The sequence below is a fragment of the Poecilia formosa genome, unplaced genomic scaffold (assembly GCF_000485575.1).
Source record: "Poecilia formosa unplaced genomic scaffold, Poecilia_formosa-5.1.2 Scaffold276, whole genome shotgun sequence".
In the NCBI taxonomy this organism is placed as follows: domain Eukaryota; kingdom Metazoa; phylum Chordata; class Actinopteri; order Cyprinodontiformes; family Poeciliidae; genus Poecilia; species Poecilia formosa.
The window spans coordinates 530,996-558,032 of record NW_006800215.1 but is presented as its reverse complement, the minus strand read 5'-3'; the positions used below and the strand labels follow the sequence as shown (position 1 = coordinate 558,032).

General features: G+C 38.3%; 1 protein-coding gene across 7 annotated transcripts in view; it reads left to right on the top strand.

Moving 5' to 3' along the window:
* nphp4 (nephronophthisis 4) overlaps window positions 1-23,255 on the top strand; it is a 186,277-nt gene extending 163,022 nt beyond the window's left edge. For 5 of the 7 annotated variants that reach the window (XM_007571219.2, XM_016681301.1, XM_016681298.1 and 2 more), the window contains 9 exons: window positions 545-734; window positions 1,367-1,450; window positions 6,353-6,509; window positions 6,850-6,926; window positions 7,155-7,240; window positions 8,850-9,021; window positions 14,162-14,341; window positions 15,617-15,760; window positions 19,845-20,063. In XM_007571219.2, coding sequence (XP_007571281.1) covers window positions 545-734; window positions 1,367-1,450; window positions 6,353-6,509; window positions 6,850-6,926; window positions 7,155-7,240; window positions 8,850-9,021; window positions 14,162-14,341; window positions 15,617-15,760; window positions 19,845-19,985 — 1,231 coding nt within the window. In that variant the 3' untranslated portion in view covers window positions 19,986-20,063. The other 2 variants (XM_016681299.1, XM_016681303.1) reach the window with 2 other exon arrangements.
* Window positions 23,256-27,037: the final 3,782 nt, after the last annotated feature.

Sequence of the window (27,037 nt, the reverse complement as noted above, 5' to 3'; positions counted from 1 at the left end):
TAGTAATATATGACAGTCATCTCACAACAGATTTGAAACTTTGATCTGATGCAAGTTTTGTCAAATTTGCAGAGGCTTCGATTTGCAGTTTGTAGTGCAGCTAAGTGATTTATTTTAATCTTATCTTCCACAGCAACTTGCTTCTTAAAAAGAAAAAGTGAAAAACAAAGTGAGTCATGATCCTAAACCACTGTTGGGCTTGCATGAAAGCAAGATGGTTCTTTAATACATGATCATGGATTTTCTTACAAATTTATATTGAATTTATGACAAGTCTTCAGATATGTTCTTTTAAATGTGTGATGTACCCATTTTGGTACTTTTTGGAGTTTCTCTCAAATCGCAGACATGTTCCAAAGTTGCTTTCTTCCGTACCAGCATTTGGTGGTTCTACAGAAACAGAAATCAGATTTTTTTTTTTTTTTGTCTCTTCAGCTCTACCACACGGTTTCCATTTTGATCGCATAAGAAGTCGCATTGTGATCTAAAAAAATATGTAAAACTTGCTTTGATCACATTTCTGTCCTTTAATCTTTTCATCCAGCGTCATCACTGACACCGAGGAGTGGCGTTACTTCAAAGCAATAACGAAAACCTCTACCCCGCTGGAGGAGAACATGTTTCACGTGGAAGAAGCAGCTCCTGGTCCCAGGGTTTATCTCCGGCCTAAAGAAAGTGTCCACATTCCCCTGAAGTACCAGAGCTTCCTGTGCAACCACACCATATCTGTCCAGGTGAAGTTCAGATCAGAGGGTGACTTTGAATGAACTGTTGTTGAGATTTCTCTTTTTTTTTTTTCCTCTCCCCGTCTTTATTGTTTTACAATATAACGTTTAAAAAGATTTTATTTCTATTTTTTTTTTTTTTTTACCGTAGGAAACAGACTTTATGCTATGTGAGAAAACTCAAAGGGACTTCTGAACACTAGTGTTTTTTGTTTGTTTTGTTAATGCTGATTCAAGTACATTAACATCTTTTGAAATATATTGGTCGTGAGCTCATCAAATATGTGTCTCAGCTGCGAAGAAGCCTTGCAAAAAAATGTGGAGCGAGGCTAAGACTTGAGGAAAATGTCTCCGCACCTCAGTGTTTAGTAATCACAGCTGATCTAGTTAAAGGACGCTCCGGCTTTCTCATTTTATTTCTTGTCACAAGTTTGGTTCAAAACAAGTGTCACTTACGTCAGATGTTGTTTAATCCTCAGAGGATTGCTGGTGGCTTGAAGCCCTTCGTTTGTTGTCTGTTGTTACCATTTACAGTTTTCTTGGTGGGGTTTGTAAATGTTGTATTTCCTGAGAATAAATTGGTGTTTATATGTTGAGGCTCAGTTTTGATAACAGTGTGTGTTTTTATCGAATCCTTGCAGGGACCAAGCTTCTTGCCTACAGGCAAAGGTTCCCAGATGGCCAAGAAGACGCTGTCCAACATTATTAATGCCAAAATTATCAAGGTACACAGTGTCCCATTACGCCTTGTACAATATTCTATGGATCTTGAACTAGTTTTATCTCCAGCTGCAGATTTCTAGTTATCTTGGATGTGCTTGTGTTTTCTCCTTTGAAAAACCTTTTATCTGAAACCTTTAATGTAAAGATACATCTTAGGCTTCAAAATGAAGTCACATGCCCATCTGTTACATAATGTCTTAATGGGTTAGACATGGCAAAAGAGGATAAAGATGCCTAATCTCAAACTACTGAATAGATTTTTGGATCTGAAGCTTTTATCAGTTAACTTTAAGCTCCATCATAAAGTTCACAGTCTGTATGCACACAAACCCACAGACAACTCCCTGAGGCATGCCAGGACAGCATTTCTTACCTTCTCACTTTTTACACTCATGTCATTAAAAAAGGAAGTGAAAACTATTAACTAGTTTTCACTAGTTAATAGTGAAAACTATTAACTAGCCAGACAAAACAAAAGAGTAAAAATCTGTGGTTAAATTAACTTCTCTTTATTAGCCTCTAATTGATGTATCTATTAGTCTCAAGATCCTAGGACCTGGCATCCACATATGTGGACAACACATTTTGGGTTGTCTAGTCCACAATGCAAAGTTTTGCCCTATATGGGGCCTGATGTCTACATGTGAGGTTGTTATACTGCCACATAGTGGTAGTGGTAGAGTAGAACACATTACAGGTTAGAGTCAAGATGGCTGATAACACACCTCAAAATTCACATGGCAGCTTTTGATCCAAACTTTGCTCTGGTAAAAAATTCAATCAAATTTTATGGCTGATTTTTGTTCAGATATTTATAAAAGTGTTCAGTGTTTGTTGTTGTAAAATTTTACAAAATTTAGTATCTGTAGAGATTTACCATGCTGCTAAACATGACGTACACATATGTGGACAGAAGGACTTCGTGCCATTAGTTTTGTTGTTGATGTCCACAAATGTGGGCAATGGGAATTAGTTTTGTTGAAAATGTTTTTGTGTTATCGTAAATAATATACACAAAATGTGAGAATGAAATTCAGACTTAAAAGGGTCTTAAAAGGCGTCAAATTTGATTTGGTGAAACCTGCAGAAATCCTGTAAACTATTCCATAGCTTCGCCTCCGCTCTGTGTCTTTGTCCTGATCCAGGATCAGGCTCCATATCACTCCATCTGGTGTTAACACCTGCGTTCGAGTCCCTGCTGAAGAGAAGCATGACACTACCACTGCCATGTTTCATGGTGGAAAAGAGTGTTAAGGGTGTTTGTTTTCATCCACATGGAGTCTTTGCATGTTTATCTTTGGTCTCATATTAAAAGAGTCACAGCTGCTAACAAGATGTTGCAATGTTTCTGATGATCCGATACAAACAGAGAACTGAGCCATGTATCTGCAGAATGGAGCTTTAATCCTTTACAAACAGTGTCTTCAAATGTCCTCATCAACCTGCCTTACACCATGATCCTCCTGGTTTTCATTTGCAGTATTTTGATTCGATCGCATTACACAGGGTTGATAAATATGTGCCAGTCTGCCAAGTATTTTGTGCACCACTCCCGCCCCCAGCCCTTTCCTCCAGTTTGTGTATTTTCTGAGTCGGTCAGCACTGCAAGTCGGAGCAGGCAAACAAACAAAGAAGAAAAAATAAATAAAAATCATGTCAACAGGTCAAAGAGGTCAGGTCTGGATCAAATCTGTATCCCGCTAAAACTGACAAGTCCCAACAGCAGAGCTGTCAGTATGCCAGCTCTGGCCCCGCTGTCAGTCAGCATACATCGGCAGATATAGGCTACAACTGCAGGTCAGCATGTCGCCGCAAAGCTGATACTCCCACGGTTTGGACAGCTGCTCTGCGTTCAGCAAGCAAATTGTTTGAGGTTAGCTTCCAGGACTGGAAATGTTTGCCTTTCAGACTGCTGGGGATACCTTTGTATTGTAGCAAAGTACAGATTGAAAGCGCTGCTTTAAGTTTTTTTTTTTTTTTTTTTTAAATCACTTTTCAACATCTCAATGTTGTGAACATTGAATTAGAATACTGAATAATTTAAAAGTATTTTTTTTTTTTACATCTTTCTGAGTACTGTACACAAAAAAGCATAAACATAAGAAGAGGAGCTAAGGTACAGTTTAGCAAAGCTCTTGTTGACCTGTGCCAAGATCTCGCATTGTAATTAGCTTTTTACAGCTGTCTTTCTCACCAGTGATGCAACTTTCACTAAGCTGCCTAAAAGCCTCTTCAGTGGAGTCCCAATTTGGGATCCATCAGCTCCTCTAAGAAGCTCCTTAGCCTTCGGGAAATTCACCTAATTGATGTTCTGAAAGGGAGAGAAGGTTATCAAAGGATCCCCCTTTTCAGATTGTTGTCTCCGCAGTTTGTAATTTAATTAGGAACTTGAGTGAAGGGAGAGGTCAAGTCGAGGCTTCAGACACCCAGAAAAATGTGCAAGAAAACCTCCAAGTCTAACTTAAACCATAAATTGACTGCAAAAACAAAACTCGGAAAGCTTTTACAGACTCTGGAGAGGTGTTGTACTGAGCTCCGTGGCTGAGTCATAAGAATCAGACACGTTCCTGACACTGTTCAGGGTTGCTTTGGTATGAATTTTATTTGCCTGTTTAGAGTGCTGGGGGAAAACGCATCGCATCCCAGTTTTTCTTCTTCTTGTCTCTACCCAAATTTAACTTCAAACAATGTTGTATTCGTAGTACTCATAAGAAATAATGCAACCTTATAGATTTTTTTTTTTTTTTTTCTTTCTATAATGAAACAATTAAGTGTTTTGGGCGTATGTTTGTTGACTACTTTGTTTGAAATAAACACTTTATTTATTCAGGCATGAAATATAATTAAGTTGACCAAGTTAAGTTAAACTTTCTTTAAGTTGACAATTCCAAACTCAAAGTGCCGTTTGTCTATCTCACAAGTTGAAAACACGTTTAAAAGAGAGGATTTGCTGATCCGAGTTGTTTTGGCTCTCACTTCAGGAATCCAGTTTGGTCCTTTGGATAGAAAGTCTGAGAACCCTGTTACAAACAGTCTGTGATATAAAACAGACCGTTTATAATGATATAAGTGATTAAGCTATAGCATAAAGACATCCTGATTAATGCACATGCTGTTGGCTACTTTATGCAACAGTCTTCAAAGCATTATCCAATGATCATTGAAGATTTAAATAATTAGACACAACTAATTGGTATTCTAGTTGACACTGTTCTTAATGTGTTATTGTAGCACATGTGGCAAAGATTCCCAGCTTGTTGACTTCCTTAGGAAATGGTTGTGATATGTATAGTTTTTATGCCAGTTCATAAAAATAAGGAATTAGAGAATTAATTTTTCTGAACATCTGAGGCCCAGTTTGGTTAAGGATCTCATAATTAAACAAGCTGGTGGACCTGAAGCTATTTGTCTCTAATTCTTGTCCATTGCTCACATCCTCTTCCTGCAGCGTTGCATGGCAGAGTCACTGTACACATGTATGTATGTGGAGCCATCAACCATGCTCACATTACTAAAAGCGTCATTGCAGGATGAAAATGTTTTTCTATGTGAATTTTTACTCGTATTGATCTACCAATAAATAAATGTACACATGTGTAAGGAGGCGGGGATTCCTTCAGGTTGGTGAACCGCAGTTTGTTTTGGAACCGATGACGACTCAGCAGGCGAGAAGTGAAGAAAGACATTATCTTGTTTTTACTGTATAATATCGTTCAAGTGAGTGAACTTTCAATCTTTCAAGTGGATTTCCTGTTTTAACTGGATAAGCTTCTCAGGGTGTTCCACCTGCTTCCTGATGAAATCCGAGTTTACAATGATTTTATGAATGAACATAGACATCCCCCACTTCTGCATTGTTTTTCTGGAATTGTGTGCAACATCCTTTTAAGTGCTGCACAACCTTAACGGATGCGTGATAAGACACATAAAAAAATGAAAGGTTGATGCTGTCCAACTCACGACCTGCTTGGTTTTCCCTGTTTTCACAAGAACACATGATATTTGGCCATGCAGCCGAGAGAACTGAGCGTGCAAAGATTATTTTACATCTATTTAGGTATATATAAATGGAGCTGTATTGAGGGAGGAGTCTGATATTCCCTCATCCACCTGCTGATTCCACAATGATTAAAATATTCACAGGCATTGTGCTTGAATCCATGTGTACGAACAATTGTATGCATATTTTTTTGTCCATGTGCAGTAGAGGTGGGCATTTATTGTATTGTATTGTTGTTTACTGTGAAACAATGTCTTATGAAAGGTTTAATTTATTGTAGTCACAATAAGTTTATTAATGGTAAATTAAAAAAACCTGACAGTATGATTGGAAATTTAATTTTTGCTTTTTTCTCCATTGTTCTATGAGAAAATCAGTAATTATTAATATATTCGAAAATATGAATAAATTCAGTTGATGTGTGCAGATTAGTGATATAGATCACACTTTTTAAAGTAAGTGCTTTCCAAAATAAGCCTGATTCAAATGGGAACATTTGTCAAGAACTATGTTTTGTGGTGCTGTGAATGCTGTGGTTTGCAGTCACAACCATACAGTAAAATATAAGTTATAGAGTTTTTGTTATTGACTTTGGCGTACTTAAGAATTTAGTAGAAAATCCACGCTACTCTTTGTACGCGATTCGCCAGGTTTGCACACATTCAAGGTGATTGAAATGCTGTAAATTTTCCTCAACATTATGCTGTGTTTATTACACATGCTTATTGATAGTACTGGCGATAGACGTCTACACACAATCTGCGTGAAAGATTTATTTAGAATTACCTCTCATCCTCTTTTCCCACAGAGAACAGCCCTTTGTTAGTCGTTTTATGTAGGAAAATTCAATTTGACTTCAAGCCTGCAGTGCATCCCACTGATATTCCACCTCTTCCCTCCACAGGTTACATTCAGAGCAGACGATGGAAAGCCGATGGCCATCTGCCAGGTCAACGTGGAGCCAACGCCCCACGTTGTGGACCAGACTTTCCGACTTTACCACCCTGAACTTTGTTTCCTTAAAAAGGCCATCCGCCTGCCGCCGTGGCAAGGCTCAACAGGTTGCTAGGCTTCTTTCAGACAACCTCCTGTCATCGATCTTTCCCTAAGCCACAACGCTCCTTTGTGCTGCACTGACTATATATATATATATATATATATATCTACAGGAGATAAATGTGTTTTTTTTAATTTCAGTCACAGAGGAATTTAATTTGCATTTTAGCGGTACCTGGGGAACCAAGGCAGGGGATGGAAATGAGAAGATTGAAAAAGTCCATGATGATAATCTAATTTTTGGGACGTGTTCTTATAAATGATGATTAGATGTGCCATCTGACTGTGGCCTTTTCTTGTAAGCATCAACATTTTCTTTGTTTTCCTTATTTGTGTGTCAACCAGCCGAAGACCCAAATTCCTGCTCTGATATTTCTGTGCACTGCAGTGACCCTAATATCGTCTGCCAGACGAGGATGCTGGTGAGACATCATTACTTTCCTGCATGTTTCTGTTCTGACCACAAGTAACCCACAGTAGCCTTTGCAGATTGCTACACTAGTGATTAAAGAGGTAGAAAGCCTTTTCTTGGAATTCCCCAGGCATGAGTTTTTATCTACCGCCATACTGGAGACATACATTTCATTGCTTTCTTAGTCATTTTACGCCTCCAGTTTAACATGTTTTTCTTAATTGCTGTTCTTGTTTAGGTTCCTGGAGAGCCTCAGGATGTGTACTTAAAAGTACCAGGGAGTCCCAGTCCACACATAAAGATGTTCTTTGTCATGGTTTTCACGTATGTATTGTTTGCCCAGGGAGGTTGTATACGGTGAATACACACACAGTTTAGCCTGAAGGCTTGTCCATTTTTAACTAATTGAAATGTTGATATAGGCTTGAACAAGTTTTTTCTCTAAGCGAGTGGCACCTCTTTTTGAGAGAGTGGACCTGAATTATGGATATTACAGAATCCATAATCTGTTCTACACTGAACCTCAATAAGACATATAATGTCTTGCAAAAGTATTGAACATCTTTTTTTTTTTTGCATTTTCTCACATGAAAGCCACCTTGATGTATATTATTAGATTTTTTTTCTTGTGATGTTTGAGAAGGAAGAAATGGTTTTAAATATATATTTCTCCTTGACCTGTTCCTTTTTGCTCACTTTGCTGTTTCTTTATTAATGTTTCCTTATAAACTTCTGAGGATTTCAGAGAACAGCTGACGTTCTCTGCTGTTCACACATTCAGTGTCTTCTGAAAGCAACCGATTGCACTTTCATTTAGGACTAATTAGTCCTTGCATGGCCTTTTGTTCAAAGCTTAATTTAAAAAAATATATATTATGTGTTCCATTTTCACCACTTCAGAATTATGTGCTATTTTATGTTTGTCGCAACAGAAACATTTAAAGAAATATAAATTGTTACAAATTGAAGGCATCTGGATGCAATTGCAAGGCCTTCAGAGATTAGATCCTATTTTTTCCAAAATGATGTAACCAATGATACAGACTGTAGATGCCATTTTAAATGTAGAGGCATCATTTTGTACAGGAGCTACCAGCAGTTGTTCACAAACTTGCAGACAGTTTTTATTTCACTCTATAAGAGTGGCTCAGCTGGTAAAGCAAGCTAGTGGCAAAGTCCCCAGCATTTCCTTTCCATGCGCAGAAGTGTCCTTGGGTAAGACACTGAACCCCGAGTTGGTCCTAATGGCAGGTGCACACTTCTCATGCCAGCTTTCTCATCTGCCTCTGTGACTTTGTGAGAAAAAGAGGGAAAAGAGTGCCAATAAGTATAAATCCCTTGAAACACTTTAAACCACTACTTAAACTAAGTGCTTTTCATTTTCCATCAAAGCTGTACATATAGCTGAATGGAGAACGACAGTATTCGCAATATATGTCACGTCTAAGACGTCAAATATTAAAGTTATTATCCACTGCTTTCAGTAGTTAACACTGTGGTGTGAGTTTGGAACAATTAAAAGAAAGTGTGACTGGAAAACCCCAAATGCTCTTCTGTGTGTGCATCTGTTCGCCATCTGAAGATATCACTTCATTTCATCAGCAGCTCCAAATGTTACTGATGTTCCACCAACCCTTGAAAACTCACTCTGCCTTATTTCTATTGCAAATATCCCCAAAGGCTCCTCGAGTGCTGAGCAGAACCGAGTAGGTGACTACATTGCCTCCCACTCTCACATCCAGCTATGGCTCCTGAGACGTTGTTCCCTTTATCTCAGCTCTGATTGGCGATGATGTTTGTGCTTATTAAAACGCTCGCAGAGCTGTTGATCAGCTCTTATGATTTCCAACCTCAAGCTGCACCTGCCGCATCTCCGTGGGGGCCTTAATTTTTCTCGGCCGTGTGTGTTTCTTGTTTTTGTCTTTGTTGACAGTGACAAGTGGAAGGCGGCGCCCTCTCAGATCTGGCAGGTGTACGTGCATTTTCTGGAGCGGGTGGACGTCAGCTGCGTGACTGGCCAGAGAACCTGTCAGTCACTGGTTCTGAGGGGCAAACAGGCCGTTCGCAAGATCAAATGTTTCCTGTCACACCCCAAAGAAATTGAGGTAGACTGTTTTAATTTGTAAAGGAGTAAAGTGAATTTATTTTGTGTCTTGATTTTAGCTGATATAACAATGCATGTTGTGGGTGACTTGGCTTCTATTAACCCAAACTAAATTAAAGTGACAATAAATTAATAAATTAGGTTTAGGAAAGTCGTAAATAGAGATTCTGATACTCAGTTTTGTGTTTTGTTATGATTTGACGCATTCAGTGCATATTAAACAGACTAAAGGAGTTTTTAATTCAATATTTAGTGTAGTTCTTATCTTAGTGTTGCAACTAATTACAAAAACAATACATGATCACTGTCAGCATTCAGTTGTATTATTATTTCCCATTTTAATATTTACATAATAGGCCCCAAAGTGGTCATTTTGTGCTTATACTAACATCATATGAAAGAGCTGCTAAATCTGTATAAAGACGGCTGAAACTGGGGAGGCTGGTAAAACCGCAAATGACTGCAGTCAGAGCATGACTGCAGCGTGAAAAAGACTGGCGCTCTGAAATCTTTAACTTTATTGGTGTGTAAATGTTTGTAAAGTGGTCTGAAGAGCTGTAAAAGCTAGCAATAAACTCCCTCCACAGCAAGCTTTTCTACCATGAACAAACATTAATTATTCGTGAGCAAAGGCATATTTGTGTTTGTACATGAAAGATTGAGAAAAGTCACGCATGATGGTTTCAATAAAGCAGTAGTTTCTTATTTTAGTCCAAGAAAGCCCTGAAATTTGATAGTGAAATGTTTTAAGCTGTTTTTAACAGCTCTGATTAGACATTAGCACCATTAGCATCTCGAGCATCTACATATTGTTTTGAACTGTAAATGTTTCTACCTTGTGTCAACATTCTCCTGACATGTCCAAGCCTTACGTGGCAGACAGAAGTTAAACATTCAAAACAGTAAAATGTTTTGGGGTTTGCTGTTGCTGTTTAACTGAGATTCTTACTGTCACACTTACACATTTGCTACTATACATTTTTTTTTACAAGGACTAAATAACAAAAATCTGCCTTTGACTTTAAAATAACTCCAAAGAAGGAGATATTTTAAAACATATTGGGTAAAAGCCAGCCATGTCTGGATCAGCGACGTCAGCCTGATATCTGGTCCAAGAATGACGATGTCTGCATCTTATCTCATACAGATATTTGAGCGGATTGTCCCCATCTCTTGTCTTGTGTATCATCAGGGCTCTATTCAGTATCCAAATTTTCCGTGAGCTTTCTAACCTTGATGTGTGTCTCCGTCATGTTTTGTTGCCAATTGGCGATCTGGTGGATACATAATATCTCCCTCTCTGCTCCAATGGATGGCAACAGCTCAATTATTGGGTACTCATGTTGCTCCTGCCATTATTGGCTGCATCATCCTGTCTGGAGATTGTTTGTTGCTCTGGCTTTGCCATGTGCCAATTACTTGTCGAATAGGTTTTTTGTTCCTTTGGGTCTAATTTAGGAGTCATCTAATTAGCTTAGGGTGTGACTTTTTGGACAAACTATCCAAAGCGCATTCATTTAAAACCACTAGAAATAGAATTTTCCATTTTGGAGAATGATTTTGCTCTGTTCAATGATATTTCTTTAAAGAAAATAAAGCAAATGTTTTGTCTAATGACATTTCATTTAGTCATTAGATTAAATGACTAATGAAATGAAGTGAACTAATTTGTCAGTATTTTGTACCTCACAACACAACTTGAATCCTAAAATAGTTAGAAAATAATATGCTCACTTGCTGAAGTTAATGTGCTCACTTCAGCATTTTTATTCAATAATTGTTGGGCAAGATAAGTAGCTGAATCAATTTCTACAGCATCAGTGTAAAATTATTTCACACAATGCATGTTGAAAAAGATGACAAGGAAGGATTAGAGTCTGCAGTTGCAGCAATTCAATGCGCCATCTTAACAGGATAATAGATCATTCTTGAAGTGATCTGCTGTTAAAAAGTTGTAAAGTTACAGTCGCACCTGCAGCAGATAATTTTCATGGCATTTTTATTTGTAAACTGAGAATAGTTGGAGGCTAAAGCTATAGTTTCTATAAAAACTACACATAATTATTGGATACTTTACCCTTTTTGTTGCATTTGCAAACTGTTCATGAGTGACAAAATTTGATTTTTTTAATATAAAAGTAAAAACTGATTTATACAGAAGTAACAATTAAAAAGACATTTAACATAAAATAACAGATATTCACACCCTTCAAGTCAGTACTCACCTGGATGCTGATTTACTGATGCTGATCCTGGTTTACTCAATTTTTCTTTGCAAAACTGTTCAAGCTATCAGGCTGCAACATATCAAGCACTGCCATGAATTATCTGTTATTTTGAGGTCGGGGCTTTGACTGGGCCACTCCAGAACCTCCATCTTGTTGTTTTCAAACCATTTCTATGTAGCTTTATCCAGATTCATCACATTGTTGCCCTGCTGGAAGACAAATGTTTCCAAGGCTGTAAGTTCACCTGGAGATGGAAAAAAAATTGTCCTCCAGAATTTCCTGATATTTTTGCTGCATTTATTTTAGCTTCTATCTTTATTAGCCTTCCAAGGCCGACAGCTGAGAAGCATCATGATGCATCATGGGCACCAAACACTGCACATCACCATGTTTGTGGTGATGTGCAGTGTTTGGTGTCATACATACTGTCTCGTCTGATGGGCAAAAAAATAATAATTTTGGTCCATCAGACTAAAAGCCTTTCTTCCACTTGACCCTGGAGACTCTCACATGCTAAACTCTAGTCAAGCCTTGAGCTGAGTTTTCTCCAACAGTGGCTTTCTCATTGTGACTTTAAAATGAAGCTTGAATGTGAGCACATTGCACACAGTCACTGTCCCCACCTGATCTCCATTCCTCTCATTGTGAGACTTCAACCACCAGTTGCAAAGGGTTCTTCTGTCATTTTTTTTTCCCAAAAAGCCACATGTTGTTGATTGTGACTGATTTGTAAAACAACACAAGGGTAAAACATCCAAGAGAATGAGAACTTTTTTATAGATACTGTATTAGCAAGTCTGAGAGGGGCAAAGACGGAAGCTGTGGCCTAAAATAAGTCTAATCTTAAAAACATCACAGTAGTTTGTACAAACACTATTTTACATATCTTTAAGCTGTCACTACATTTGCATTGGGCAGTCATTTACAGAGAAGCTGGTAATTATCTACATGGAAAATAGAAGTAGGAGGCTATGTGCCACCAATGGTCTTCCTTTGTGAAACGTGTGATTTTCTCTGGTGGAGAAAATGCAAATCGTTTCAGACAGTATTACAATAGCATTAAAGCGTTTGGTTTTGTTTGTTTTTTTCTTGATTTTCACATTGACTTACTTTTCAATATTTTTCTGTATATCTTCCATTCTTTGTGTTGAAAACTGTTGGCCTACGACCTTCTACCTCCATTTTGTGGCAATCATTGGGATCTGGGTAATTGTGAATTTTACTGCCAGCAAGATATTAACTGTTTCTACCATTATAACAGAATCTAAAGTCAACAATAATTAAGTAAGTCTCTTTTTACTACTATTCCCACAGAAAGCACTATAGCCACTGGTCGATGGGAGACCTTTGTGATAGAAAACAACTTTTAGCAAAAGTTGAGTTCAGTTCAACTTGATTTCAAGTTGCAATAAACTAAATGTACTTGTGGAAGATTGACTCAACAGTAATTAGGAAAAGTGTAAAACACAGTCACTAAAACATACATAGAAAAAGACCTCTGCTGGAGAGTTGTTTTACATTTTTTTCAATTGGATCCAGTGCAAACTCGGTTAGTGGACCCAAAATTATGGGACTGCATTTAATTATATAAACTGTGATTTGCGACAGTTTACCTTGGAGAACAAAGTGTTGTGTCCCTCCTGCCACCTGCTCTCATAAGCTATTCTGTCACTGCATGTTATCCAAAGAACATTTTGCACACAAGCACCACTGGACCAACATTTCAGTTATTATGAGTTCTTAACACTTAGATGCATTGCTAAAAAACAAAATCTGAAAATGTCACAGGACCTCTAATTTCTGGATATCATTCCTCTTTATGTTTGCTGTCTGTGCCTCTGTGTTGATTGGGCAAAGCCAGCTGAAACCTTACATATCAAATGAGAAGCTGCAAGGGATTTTTTTTTGTTTTGTTCCTAGTGCACATCCAAAAATGATTTTCTGCTAATTGTTGTTTGAGCAGCATAAAGCAGCATGGAGCGTAGGAATAACAGCGGTCTCCTTTGCAATAGCCCCTCGGTTCAGATTCAAGTCATTAACGAGACTGAAGTGTGCACTGACAGCGTGTGTCATTTCAATTTAGGTTTGTCTGCATTTTGCAATGATGTCAGATCTAAAAAAAAAAAGAAAAAAAAAAGACTTGGTTATGTGAACACATGGAAATGTGCTCTGTGCACAGCATATTGCCCTTTATTTTCAATAGATGTTTTCTTCTTCATATCTGATAGCTGGAGCAGCCAGACAGTGCTTCTCAGTCAGAGTTATTTCATAATACTCACCCATATTCAAAGAAGGGGATGACGGACTGTCACGGTTCTCCTGCGCGCTTCACTGTGCGACCCAAACATGTTTACCCTGTAGAAATAGGGTACCGTCTGAGAAAGTGACAGATGTATTTTTCAAAGAGTTCACCGTATGCATCAGTGGCAGCTTTGATCTGGCTCTCAGCAGGTTTGGCTGACTGAGGAATGCACTGAAGGAGTCTTACAAAACAGGATAAAGCTCAGCTTCAGAGAATAGCTTTGCTTTTCTCTGAGCAGATTGAAAAACAGCTGCACAGTAGAGCTCAATCTCACATCCTTGTGTATGTCACTTTTTCCTCCTCTGCTGTCTCTGGATTCATTGTCTGTTCCCTTCTCTTTACCTTTTTCACCACATCTTACTTTTCTCTGGCCCACTCTCAGTAAACAGGACACCTTCTTTATTTCTCTCTGACTCTTTTAAACTCCCCGTCTTATTAGCCCCGTCCCTTTCCACCCCTTCGTCTTTGTCCTGTCACACTCTTTCTGCCACTTGTTCAATGGCTCTGCTTACCTTCATTGTGTCGTCGCCGTTCTCATAACCTAATCACCAGCATCTCATCACCTTGCTGCCAGGTCCAATCAACCTTTCCCGCCCTCACCTCCTCTGCAGGTGGACCCGGCCGGTGTGTTTGTTTTGCCTCCCGCCGCTGTGCAGGAGCTCCAGCTGAGGGTTCAGCCATGGCAGGCTGGCAGCCGCTTCCTGTATGTGAACGCTGTGGACATGGATCAGAAAAGGCTGGTGGCCGCCTGGCTCCTGTGTCTCCGTGTCCACCGTCCTGTCCTGTCAAAGGTGAGAGGATCGTTCTCTGAACTTCTCTGAAAAGAAATTCTGTGTCTAGATTTTCTTTTTTTCTTTTATATAAAAGTTTTGAGAAATGTTGAGGACCGAAATTGTTGTTGGTCAAATGTGGCAGCTAAAGATTAACAAAAAAATTCAAAATTACAAGAAATAAAGGCTTGAAATAATGTGCTTCACTCTATGTGTAATGGATCTACACAGTTATAGCATTTTCTAACTGTGTAAATTTTTTAAAAGCCTGGTTGCTATGCAGCGGGGGGATGGGCTTCTCTCTCACCCCTCTTTGCTTCTATTCCAGTGTAAGTTTTGTTTGCATTTAATTATCTTAATTTTATATTCCATATATGTTTTCAACATTGTCATCCATTTACTTTGACACCACTGATTACTGACTACCTACAGCACAGGTTGTCTGCGCATCCTTAAAATGTCTTAAATTAGTGTCTAAAATAAAGGTCTTAAAATGTCTTAAATTCATTTAAAAAAAAAATCTTTGTAGGTCTTTAACTTGTTAATCATAATTCTTCTATTTACTGTAGTTTTTTTGTCACTGTACTTTGAGTTTCATGCAAACATCTTCATTGCATTCTGAGACTCAAGGCAGTGGAAGCCACCAATCTGCTAATATAGCTAATATAGCTTGCAAGCTAGTTTTTTTTTTTTTTTATGTCTATCATGAATAAGTGAAAATTTATCGGCAGCTGGCTGGATGATGTTCTTTTTTGTCAATGACCAACTTCTGCTGCCAACACAGACGAGGCTGAGTAGAAAAACTTTTCCGTTGGCTGTGAAGAGCGATATGCGATGTGAGAAGCCGAAAGCCAGATTCAGAGTTTTTCCTGCAGTTGATTGTAATGCAGCAAGTTCCCCCAACCATCCCTCATAGCTACAGTTTTAATTTAATAGAATTCAAGATAGCATTTTATTTTAAAAGTCTTAAGTTTGATTTGGTGAAACCTTCAGATATGCTGTGTTAGTTTTCTTTCCTATTTTCTCAGATATTAAATTAATGCCAAAAAGTCATTTCCAGATTTATTTGTAACCCGTGAACCATGCTGTGACTTTTGATCGTTGCTCTTTCTTCGTAATTTCAAATGTACATTTAGGAACTCAAACTATTTCTTGTGCAGTTCACATTTTTCCAGTGCTTACTGCTGTTCCTTGTGTTTTATTTTTATTTTTTGACCCTATAGCTAACCATACTTTGCAAAACAAGTCAGTGACAAGCAAGTACGCCATAAACCGTTTGCGTGTGGGTGTGTGCAGGCATTCGAAGTGTCCGTCCCAGCTGGTAATGGGCGTGGCAGCTCCAGAAAAATTACCTACACCAACCCTTACACCAGCACACAGACGTTCCTGCTCCGCTCCGACCATCCCGACCTGCTCCAGTTCAGAGAGGATAAGTTCCAGGTGAGATAAGGCAGGAGGCATTACAGTTCTCTCCGCTTCATTAAGACCCAAATCAATACTTTGATTAACGCCTTGACCAAAGCTCGTCAGGTGTCCTCCACAGATGGTTTCTCTAGATTATAGGATTAATCTTGTTAACACGGTGTGAATAATTTCTGTGTTGATGATGATCCGTGACATGCGTGCGCAGAAAGTGAAACATCAATCCTTTTTTCCCCACCAGACGTCAAGTCATTACAATTTGTGACAAACTCTTGATTAATATAAACTGTAACAGAGGCGAGTCTGAGCCGTAGAAGAGCTAAAAGTGACGGTTTATTGGAGCCTCGAACTGGAATCACCTTTTTACTCACAACCCGGCTCTCATTCAACACTGCTGATTGTATTTTATCTATCTGCACAAAATTAATCTTGTTAAAACCTGGAGAAAGGTCTAGCCAACATATTGATTATTCATAAACGAATAATTCTTTAACATTCACTGCTAAATAAATAAAACAGCAGCCCCCACACCTATTGACACCCTGGGAAAGATGTGTAATCAGCCTTAAAATAAATGAATCTTTTCTTGCAGAAGTGGTAATATCGCTGCTGGTAAAATAAGGAATCCAAGCTTTGGTTTGAGTATATTGATTTAGGTAGGAGGGGGAAATTCATTATAAAACCTAATAGTTTTCTCTAGTTCTCCAGTGCCGCACTTTTTGGAATTTTAACAGTTTTATTCTTTTTAGAAGGACAGAAAAGTTAATCCAGTGTCCTGGGTCCTCGAGAAGACGACGTCTCTCTGTCTTTAGCTTACCACAGATTTTTTTTTTTAACAGGACTTAGATCTGATAATTGAGATGGCTTTGAACGAAGGTTCATTTCGTGTCTGATAAACCACTTCTATTAATTTTGTTGGGTACTTATTTTGTTTTTATAGGCAGAATAATAACACTTTTTCTCGGTTTAAAGCAACAGGCAACAATACTTTTATTTGAAACATTGATAAGGTTCTCAGTTGCTTCAAAAGTGCAGAATGCTCATAGTATCACAAGATTATTCCCCATAGCTAATAGTATGGCAAATTTTTTATCTTTTGTCCCAGTTAAAGTAGAAATTAGCAACCAGCATAGGTCTACGTTTGTACTGGAGGACAGGAACAAATTTTCTGTGTTCATTCCCAAAACAACCAATAGGCATTTATGCTTTATCTAATGGTTGTTTATCCTTGTTGTGAAACTGTTGTATCATCTTTTGTTGCACTTTTTACCAGTAAGCATTTTTTTTTTCCCCCCTCACTCTTCGGTCCTCTTCCTGTTTCAATTGATTCAAACTTTTAAAATATGTGTAGCCATTTTGATATTAAGATCATCTTACATCTGTACGTATCATTTTCATTTTGAAGAGTGACGTTTCACATCAAAGTATATTTTTAAATGCTCTGGTCTACTTCAAATGTGAAGTATAAAATATTGTATGAATATTAGTAGTAGACACCCTTATACTTGTCACACATCTTTAAAAGGAATACCATTAATCTCAGAGAGTCTTGCAGATATGTACATTTGTCTTTGGCAGTGAATAAGATTGCATTGATTTCAACACATTTGTTGTTTGGGCCTCAGCTGCGACGAGTGTTGCGCTTGTTTGTTTTCAGATCAGATGGAGGGGAATAGTACAAAGCAGTTCTTTACGTTGCTTTGTTGTCGTGTGGTCGGCTGCAGCCTCTCCTGCTGATTTATTCCCTCATCAAAATAAAGAAAAAGAAACATTTAGGTTGCTGCCGTCATTTCCTTATCATTTGCTTAGGTTTGACAAAATAGCAAAACAAGCGAGACAAACACAATATGTGAGACGCAATAGGAGCCAGTTTGCACATAAACATTGAAGGAGCCTTGCTGTGTTTGGCCCGAAGACGGTGCATCATTATAAATGAGGTGGGCAGAGTGAAAAGCAGCCTCTGTTTTTCCCACCTTCCTGGTGAATCTCCAGGTGTCTCATGAAGGATCTGCTGTCCCTGTTGCCTCAAGCAAGCGAGAAGATTGTCTTTTCTGTTTTATATAACAGCTTCAGAAAAACGGTAAATCACATAAAGGTTTAAGGAAAGTAATTGCTCTGTAAATTTCACATTTTGATTATTTTTATTTCCCCCCCCCGATGTTATGTAAACGAAAAACGGATAATGGCTGATAGAAATACCGTGAGAATATAAACAAAAAGATTAATTTATGACCTTGTGGGCTATGAGCCCCGACAACAAAAACATCAGCACTTTCTCTCTTTAATTAGTGAGAACAATGAAAATTGCAGGCTGTGTGGACAAAACTGGTAATTTATACAAAAAGAGGTGAGGACGGCAGTGTCAGGGAGTTACAACAACAGAGGAGCGATACTTCTTTCTCTCCTTTCAGACGTTGTTCGTGAAATTAAATTGGAAAGCTGTTGGAAAAAGCAGTTCAGCTGTTTTTTGTAATAGAAACTGTTAATTTAATGTAAAGCTGCGTCTGTGCAGCATCGTGTCCCATTTAACAAATTTTAAACCTTATCCCGACCTTTTATATAAACTGATTTTCTTTTTGTGTGTGTTACTATTTCATTCAAGAGGATGGTCTCAGCTCAGTATATAACATGCAGCCTGTATATTCTGGCCAGTTTTTCCTTATTGGGCTCTCTGGGTCTTATTTGCTTCACAGCGTTGGTAAATTCACAGCCACAGATTCATGGCATCGAGCTCAAAGCTTCTGTCTTTATCGAACACAGATATACTGGAACAGACCTCTGTAATAATATAAACAGAGCTGTATGAAACCAATTGGAATGCCTCATTATAAAGAGAAATCACAAGCTAAACCAGTGTGCTCATTTACAAGCTTTTCTTCTGTTAAGGCAAAAAAAAAAAAAAAATCAGCAAACTGGTTTGAAGTTTACACACTGTACATCCAGCATTAATATTATATTGTTAGGATTTAAGAAACTCAGTTGAACAGTTTTTTTGTTGTTTTGTTTTTTTTGGGGTTCACAAGTCTCAATTTATTGTGGCTTTTCTCTTCATGCTGTGTCAAAACTATACACACTGTACAAACACAACCTCCAAGTAATTTCTGTATAAATGTCCCATGCAGATAACCCATGTGCTTTTTGTGGACACCTTTTTTATTTTTTTATTATTTATTTTCTCCTGATCCAAGTCATCTTGGCTTTTTGCGATACGGAGTCCTAATCTGACAGTTAAACTTTAATAAAATCAATATAACATGTACGCACAAAGCCTCAGTAGCTTTAAAGTGCAGTGGCATAACACTACGTTTTATCACTGTTGCGTTTTGCTCACCGGCGTTTATAAATGCTGCAGGTTCTCTACCTGTCAGTGACGGGCGTCTCAGCTGGTGTTTGCGGAGGATAACTTTAGTTCGCCATTCCAACATGCGATTAGCTTTGTTACGAAAGCAGCTACAGCCTTCTGAGAGCGCTTCACCTAACAAGGCCATCACTTTTTCATTTGTTTCTGAGGATCTGTCTGACTCGACACATACGGTTCGGTTTTTGCTGAAGAGCTTAACAGATATGACTTGTTTATTGTTTGAGTTGTAACACATTTGAATTCAGTTCCAATTAAGCGATGATAAAGGGTGAAGTACACTGAATCTGATCTGATGATTCAAATTGATTCAGGACATCAACATATACTGACCCATTCGATAAATCAGCATATTGCTGGCAAGCCCACTTATTTCAGGAACTTTATCACCAAGTGAAACATTACATAGACGAATCAGACCCAGATGGGTTTTTGGAAGCCATTAGTGTTTAATTATGATTTTCCACTTACAAAAAACATGACATGTAAAATTATAATGTTAAACCAATAAAAATGCATTTTATATTACAGAAATGTGAGTAAATGGAAAAATATATTTAATATCTGCTTAAAGGTTGTTATCTTCGAAAGGTACTTTTAATCTGACCAACTTGCCTTATCTGCAATCATATTTTATTGAATGTGATTGCATACAGACTTACTGATACAGAGCTTATGTTGTTTAAAACAAAAAAAAGAACCGGACAGTAAAGGGGATGCATTTGTTTTGTTCACTGTGTTCAGATTGGCGGTGGAGAGAGTTACACGATCGGATTGCGATTCGCTCCCAGCCAGAGTTCGGGCTCGGCAGAGATCCTGGTTTACGTCAACAACTCCGAGGAGAAAACCGAGGAAACGTTCTGCGTCAAAGTCAACTATTCTTGAGCATCGGTCTGAAAATGCTGCTTATATTTGAGTAATATTTTATCACTCGGTCTAGTTTTATAAAATATTTGTTGATGCATTTTTCTTTTTCTTTTTTTTGTATTGTGTGATTTTGTACAATTGCGGCCGTACTAATAATACAAAATGAAAAAATTAAATAAAATTACAAGAATAAAATTAGAATATTACGAGAGTAAACTCGTACAAGGCATAATATTATGAGAATAAAGTAGAATTAATACAATAAGAAAGTTGTACTAATATGAGAATATTCATAATTTTACTTATTTGTTATTTAACCTTTATTTCAACATTTTTACTTTATCCTTGTACAACTTTATTCACGTAATATCATGACTTTATTCTTGTCATTTTATTTTTATTTTCTTAGCATAGCCCTAATTATCTGTTGCAGTTTTGTACTTTGTAAATAATAAATGTAAACCGTTGACTCAATTAGTTTGTTTCAAAAACAGCAAAAGATTAACCCTATCATAAACCCAGACAGCACCACGCTCACAGTTTCCTGTAGCGGCTGAGGCCGATTCCCAGTTCCCATCCACGGACATGTCCGGCAAATGTTTGACAGTTCAAACCAGCCGAATGCAACATCAGGGCGAAAGCAGTAACATTTCATTGGCTCTAATTACCCAGTCAGCCCACTTGAACGCCACTTGACGGTTGGGTTTTCATCTAGGACAAGCCGGCGCTTCGACCTTCACGTCTCCCCACTTTTTTAAACAACTTATTCTCATCGCCGGTGTTATTAGAAACCCCGCTGTAATGAGGTATGATTTTATTTAGCAAGGCGCACATCTCTACACAGCGCCCTCATTAACACAAGCACCCTTTTAAGCCCTCCACGCTCTCCCGCTGCTTGCTGCGCTCTGTGTTTCCCTGTTTGAGGAGCTGGGAGACAGAGAAAGAGAAGGCCATGCATATTGTGTTATATAACTCAGAGTTACACAATTCCTCCTCCTCCTCCTCACCCGCTACCGCCGCCGCCCCCCACGCTCTCCCTCCCCTGCTCGCTTTCAGTCTCATTAGAATGCAGGCTGCAAAATAAGCCTCAGCACAGCAGCAGAGACAAATAAAACAAAGACGGTCACTAAGCCGGGTTCATCGTATGGATTCCTTATTGTCTTTAGATGTTTCGAGTCAACGTGAAAATAGGCAGATAAAGTTTTGTTTACTTTGTCGTCTACACTTTGGAACATCCTGTCGCAATGTTCACAACGTTCTGGCGAGTTGTGCTGATCTTCCTGTAAAGTCTTGACACTTTATGTGCAGGTTATTTACTGCCCCTGTTCACGACGTTCCTGACGCCAATCGCTTCTTGCATAACCCCAAACGTTGTGCTTCTCAACAACAATATGTGTAAATTAAATCAGCTTCCTTTAAGATGCATGCAAAAAAAGAAATACACTTTCTCTTAGTCATATTCTTGGACAAATGTAATAAAACTCAAAACCTCTAGAGGCTCACATAGATGGACCCTTCAACATAACAGTTGTGTACTTCAATATTATTCTATCAGTGATGACAAACGTTTTTATTAAGTGTGTTACCAAATTACATCAATTACAAAGACGTTAAAAAATGTTTAATTTTAAGAAGTATTTATCGAATGCAGACAGCAATTTATTAATATTTTAAGTGTATTTTGGGGTTTTGTTGGTACATTCTGACACAACCAGCCCTTTGAGAACATTAATGATCTTGATATGGCTTAACAAGAAAATGAGTTTGACGCCTCATCAAATATCAGCACATGACTTCAAAACCTGTTTTTGGCAGGTTTTGAAACGACATACGTTTAACCTAAAGTACACAAAATCTCCAACAGATTCAGCAGTCATTTATTAAACATTCATCAAATGGAAAAAAATGTGTCTGAATAATTGAGTCCATCTTTCTGTACATTTCATAAACTGAGAGCCAGATGTTTGTCTCATTTTTACAGTTTAGCTCTTGTGATTTCCAAAAGGCTGCCATCTTCTCCTAATCCAGAATGTTCCAAACCACAGACATGTAGAACACAGGTGTTTACATTTCACTACAGTAAAAATGGCAAACCTCTGCGTTTAATTTTACTCAACAGCGTCATCTGCCTTACAGAACACAGGTGTGTGTAAGTCTTCTACATGGCGAAATCGCTAAGTGGAAAAGGAATGGGCGGGGGGGGGGAGGTTTGTGTTTCTGCCTGATGGATACTGTTCATAACATCTGCATCACTGAAACTGAAGTTTTGTCTGACAAAGGACTGTCAAATGATCATATTGTTAAGTCTTGTTCCACTGCTTCTGTGTACAGGAGATGTTCAGCTCCCCCCTCTTCCCATCTCGGTTGAGTAACCCACAGCATCTCTTGATGGGGGAATGTGGTGATGTTATGTCCAGGCTGCACTCTGCCTTGTGTGAAGCTCTTCCCTGTTGTGGTTGGAACATGTGGACTTTGCAGCAGTCCTGAGTGGGAGCCGAACGGTTGTTCTCCCAGCGAAGGGCAGAGTTGTTCTGACACCTTATTAGCGGTGCCAGTCCAGTTGTTGTCGGTTCCTCCTGAAGAAGCGCTGACATCCACCACAACAGCTCTCATCATCTGCTCACCTTGTTAGGGCGGTTAGACGGGACCTGTCCAGCTGTCCGTTGGAGAGCCTGCCTTTATATTTGCTTCCCAATGTCGGGGGGCTGATTAGAGGAAATCCACAACTACATGTCGCAGTCGGTGTTTACGATCGTCTTTTTTGTATGCAGCGGTGCCCTACTGGAGCCTCGCGAGTGGGTACACATCTCACACAGCAGCATCTCAGTGTATCACAGCGCTTCGCAACTGAAGGAATATGCAACCTAGCAACCAGCCCTCCTCCTCGTGTACAGTACGCCGCTGGTTTGGATTGTCGACGCGGCTGAGAGGAGGCTTTATTAATGCTGCTGTGGAACACTTGAAACTTGAAGGACACATCGCAGCTCGTAAGGAGTTCTGACATTTTTGTCACTGACAAGTTTGAAGGAACATTCACAGCTCCGATGGAGTGTGAGAAGGAGCTGTTAATAAACTGCAATTCATTTACCTTGTTACCCGTCTCAGCAGGATCCTCTCTATCAGCCACGACTGATCTGGATGAGGCAGCGCCGTTGTTCCTGTCACTTTATTTAGCATCAAAATTGATCTCAGTAGATGGCAGCCTTACACACACACACACACACACGCACACACACACACACACAGAAGATTCACATTTCTTATCTAACCATCTTTCCTCTGAGGCAGTAAAAAATTAAAAAGGGAGGAAGTTTTTCTATTCTGATATTATCACAACAGAGAAATATAAGCAACAATCTTCCTACCTCTGCTCTGTCCTTCATTTTGTTTCCTCCATGAATACAAGGTTGTTGTTTTGTTTTTTTTTTATTATTTATTTGTTGTTGTTTTTTACCTAGGACAAGGTGTGCACTTCATGCCTCTGGTGATTCTCGTTTTGTACAAAATGTTATATTTTTTCTTTTTCATACTTTTTTCACACAGATTGTCAAATCAAATTTTTATATCAAATAAAGATCATCTGAGTAAATACAAAATGCAAAAGTTTTCATTTTTTTACTTATTAGATTAAAAAAGCTGACTTTGCTCCAGTTGAAAAATGTTTTAATCCTATTAAATCATTAATTTACCTTTGATTCACAACATATTTATTTCTGCCAAAACCACAGAATCAAGAAATCACTTCAGTGACAACATGAAGTAGGACTAAGATATATATAAAAATAAACACATCGTTTCCTATTCTCAAGTATTTCCATAACTGAATAGAGAGCCAGCAATCGACATTTACACCACAAGACTGAAATGACATTGAAATGTAGTTTTTTTAAACCATTACCTGTGCAGTTAAATACAAATAAATGCCACATTTTTCAGATTTTTAAGAAGAAAATTTGAAATTCATTCATCCTTCACTATTCCTGTGACAATTATGCACATGATAAAGGAAGGAGAGGTTTGAAGGATATCAGGAGTTTTTTTTTTAAGGCATTCTAATTATTGGCTTAAGCTTTACATCTATCACATATCCAATACAATAACATATAAAGAAGTCTGTTTGCATGTAACTACTATAAAATATTTTCACTTCTGACTTGGGTCTGTGAGTTTATCACCCTAATTGCAAGTTTTATTTTTATGAAAATAAATTCAGCATAATGCTGCTTAGATGAGTGATTTTTGCTCCAGTTTCTTCCCCTTGATTTAACTTTTTGGCTCGTTTATGAAATGCTTTAGGTATTTGCAAATCATGAAACCTAGTGACCCTAAATGTCCAGATTTTACCACAGCATTACAGAAACTGCACGTGATGTAAAATGATGTTTGGATTATTGATTCACTCTGACCGCAGACTTTGTGATGATTTATATTGCATGTTTACTTTGTATTTTCATACTAATGAAGTGAATAAAAAAAACAACATATCTGTTTTCACTGTCTATGCTTTGTGTGTTTGGTTTTGCTGTTTTAACATCTGTGACCTTTATCACCTACAAAACAATGTCCAGCTGAGGAACAGGGCACGTCAAGGTAACCCACTGAATTTAATCAGGAATCCCAGATGAGGTATTTTAATCAATTTTTTCTCCGCTGCAGATACATTTTCAGAGCTAATACAGTAAATTCACTCAACCGGTATGTCATGCTGTGGTCTTTTTTGTGGTTCCACTGCATTATTTCATGCTGCTCTGATGTTTGGTCCCTCTAAGCAACCTCCTTCGTTTACGTTTCATCTACGTCAAGCAAAAATATCTGGCTTGCTCTCGGCTTTGCTGTATCAAATGAAACTCCTACATCTGATGCATCAGTGAAACTGACAGCTCATTGAGCTGGTTGAGGGTTTGCTGTTGCAACGAAGCAAACGCCACACTGAAAATACAAAGCGGTCGTTCACAGCCGAGTACCGGTACTCTACAACAACTGGGAGGGATTTACATTCCAGTACAGTCATGACGCCCGATACATCAGTGCCAGTCATACATATTGACGCTGGCACAGTAAGCAGCAAACTTTAAGCACCATTAGATGGAAGCTGATGCTTTTGGCTGAACTTTTTTCGGGGGGCACTGGGGGGCTGCTGCTGCTGCTGCAGCTCCTCCTGCTGCAACAGCGCAGTGGGTCTCATGGAGGGCAGTGGAAAATGAATTTTCTTCACACAGTGCATTTGTGGGCAGGCTGCTCACTGCCCAGTGGGTTCAGGGGTCCGTCTCTGCAGACATTAGAGGTCTCCATTACGTGAAAACCATTAAAACTGCTCCTCAGGGTGCGTCGATGTCCTATTGAAATTGTGGTAATAATTTACGTTTCTATATTTCTATTCTCACTCCACAACGAAGGAATGACCTAAAGTAGTGGATTTCATCCTTGTGTTCAGAGTAAAATTCCAATGCAAGGACATGAAAGGATTGATTGTCTTCAATCAAGAAAATATTCTTAGGAATGTTGTAGAAGAACTCCAATCTCAAAAATGTCCTAGTGGTAATTTTATGAACGATGAATCATCGTTATATTTGCATTGGAGAGCTGATGATTATTTACCCAGTATATAGAGGAAGGAGATGGTACGGCACTAAAGTTCTTCCTGGGTTTGAACACATCTGTAACAAAACATGAAAGCCATGTCCGATCGCATTAACCGCTCCACAGAGTGAAACTGAAATGTAAAAATCAATGACATTTCTAACCCTTCCTTCTTCCTCTCTGACTAACTTTGATCAAGGTTACAAACTAAGACTAATCTGAAAGTGCAAATTAACTCAAGTTGAAAAAGGAAAGGTTGAAGGAGGTGAGTAGGACCGAAAGCTGAGGCAGAAAGATTGATCCCCTCCCCCCCTTCAGCCTTTAAGGCCATAGTTCTGTTGGAGAGTAAAAACATCTATTACCAGCTGATTGCTTTGGATGCTGGAAAACATAATTCATGCGGCCATAAAATGTGGCCCATGTTATGATAAACCAATATAACTGTGGGGGCCAGCACTCCTTTAAAGATTTTATGACTGACACAATTATGCAAAGTGCATAATGATGAGGTTTTAAAGACAAAGCGTATTTTGGCTGCAGAGGTTTAAATATGCACGTCTCCGTACATCTATGCAGGAGTTCAGACACAGTTTGGTGCACTGCTGCGACAGTAAGTCTGAAACTGGTAGAATTAGATTCATTAGATACTTCTGAGATGAAAATATGCTCTTTGTAATATTACTTTTTGGGAGTTGAAATGTAAGAGATCAACAGTAACTGAGTTTTTGCAATTTTAACATCAGGGAGTCTGAATTGTTAGAGCTCCTACTGGACAACATATCTTCTCCCAAATTCAATCCATTTCTTTTAACATGGGGAAAAATGTCTTATTAGTGAAACACTTTTTCACCAATGTTAAGGAATTATTTACTTAAAACCAGCTCCTACGTGTTGCTGAAAAGTTGCTTGTGTGTAAGTTTTGTCTTATTTCAAGTGCACCAAGACATTTTCACTAGAAACTAGATCAATAGTTCTTTGTAACATTTCATGGCTTTGCAATGCAATTTCCAGTTTTAGACTCTGCATTCAGAATTTGATACTATACTATTGGCATGTAATTTGAAATTAATGCAAAGATTTAACAGAAACTGATTCATTTCTAATAATAATTAAAAAAAAAACTCCATTAAATTTGTGGGGGGGAAAAAAAAATCTTACAGATTTTTAAAGGGCTTTTAGGCTTTGTTTGTGTTTCAGTTCTTAACATTTGTGCCCTGAACGAACTCGAGCTCAGTAGGCAAAGACTAACAAGGACACAGTTATTTATAAAAATTCAACAGGAGTAAAGACTCATGTATACTTAAAAAAAAAATAGATGAGCTACATTCATCAATTTACAGTCGAGTTGTGCCAATGTTTTTAGCGAGCGCTGTACATTTAATGATTTGCTGTGAAAGTAAAGCTTTAATAAGGCAGCCAAGTCCACAAGTGATGACTTGACTGAAGCACAAATACACAGAAATTCAGATAGTGGCATAAATTTGCAGCTG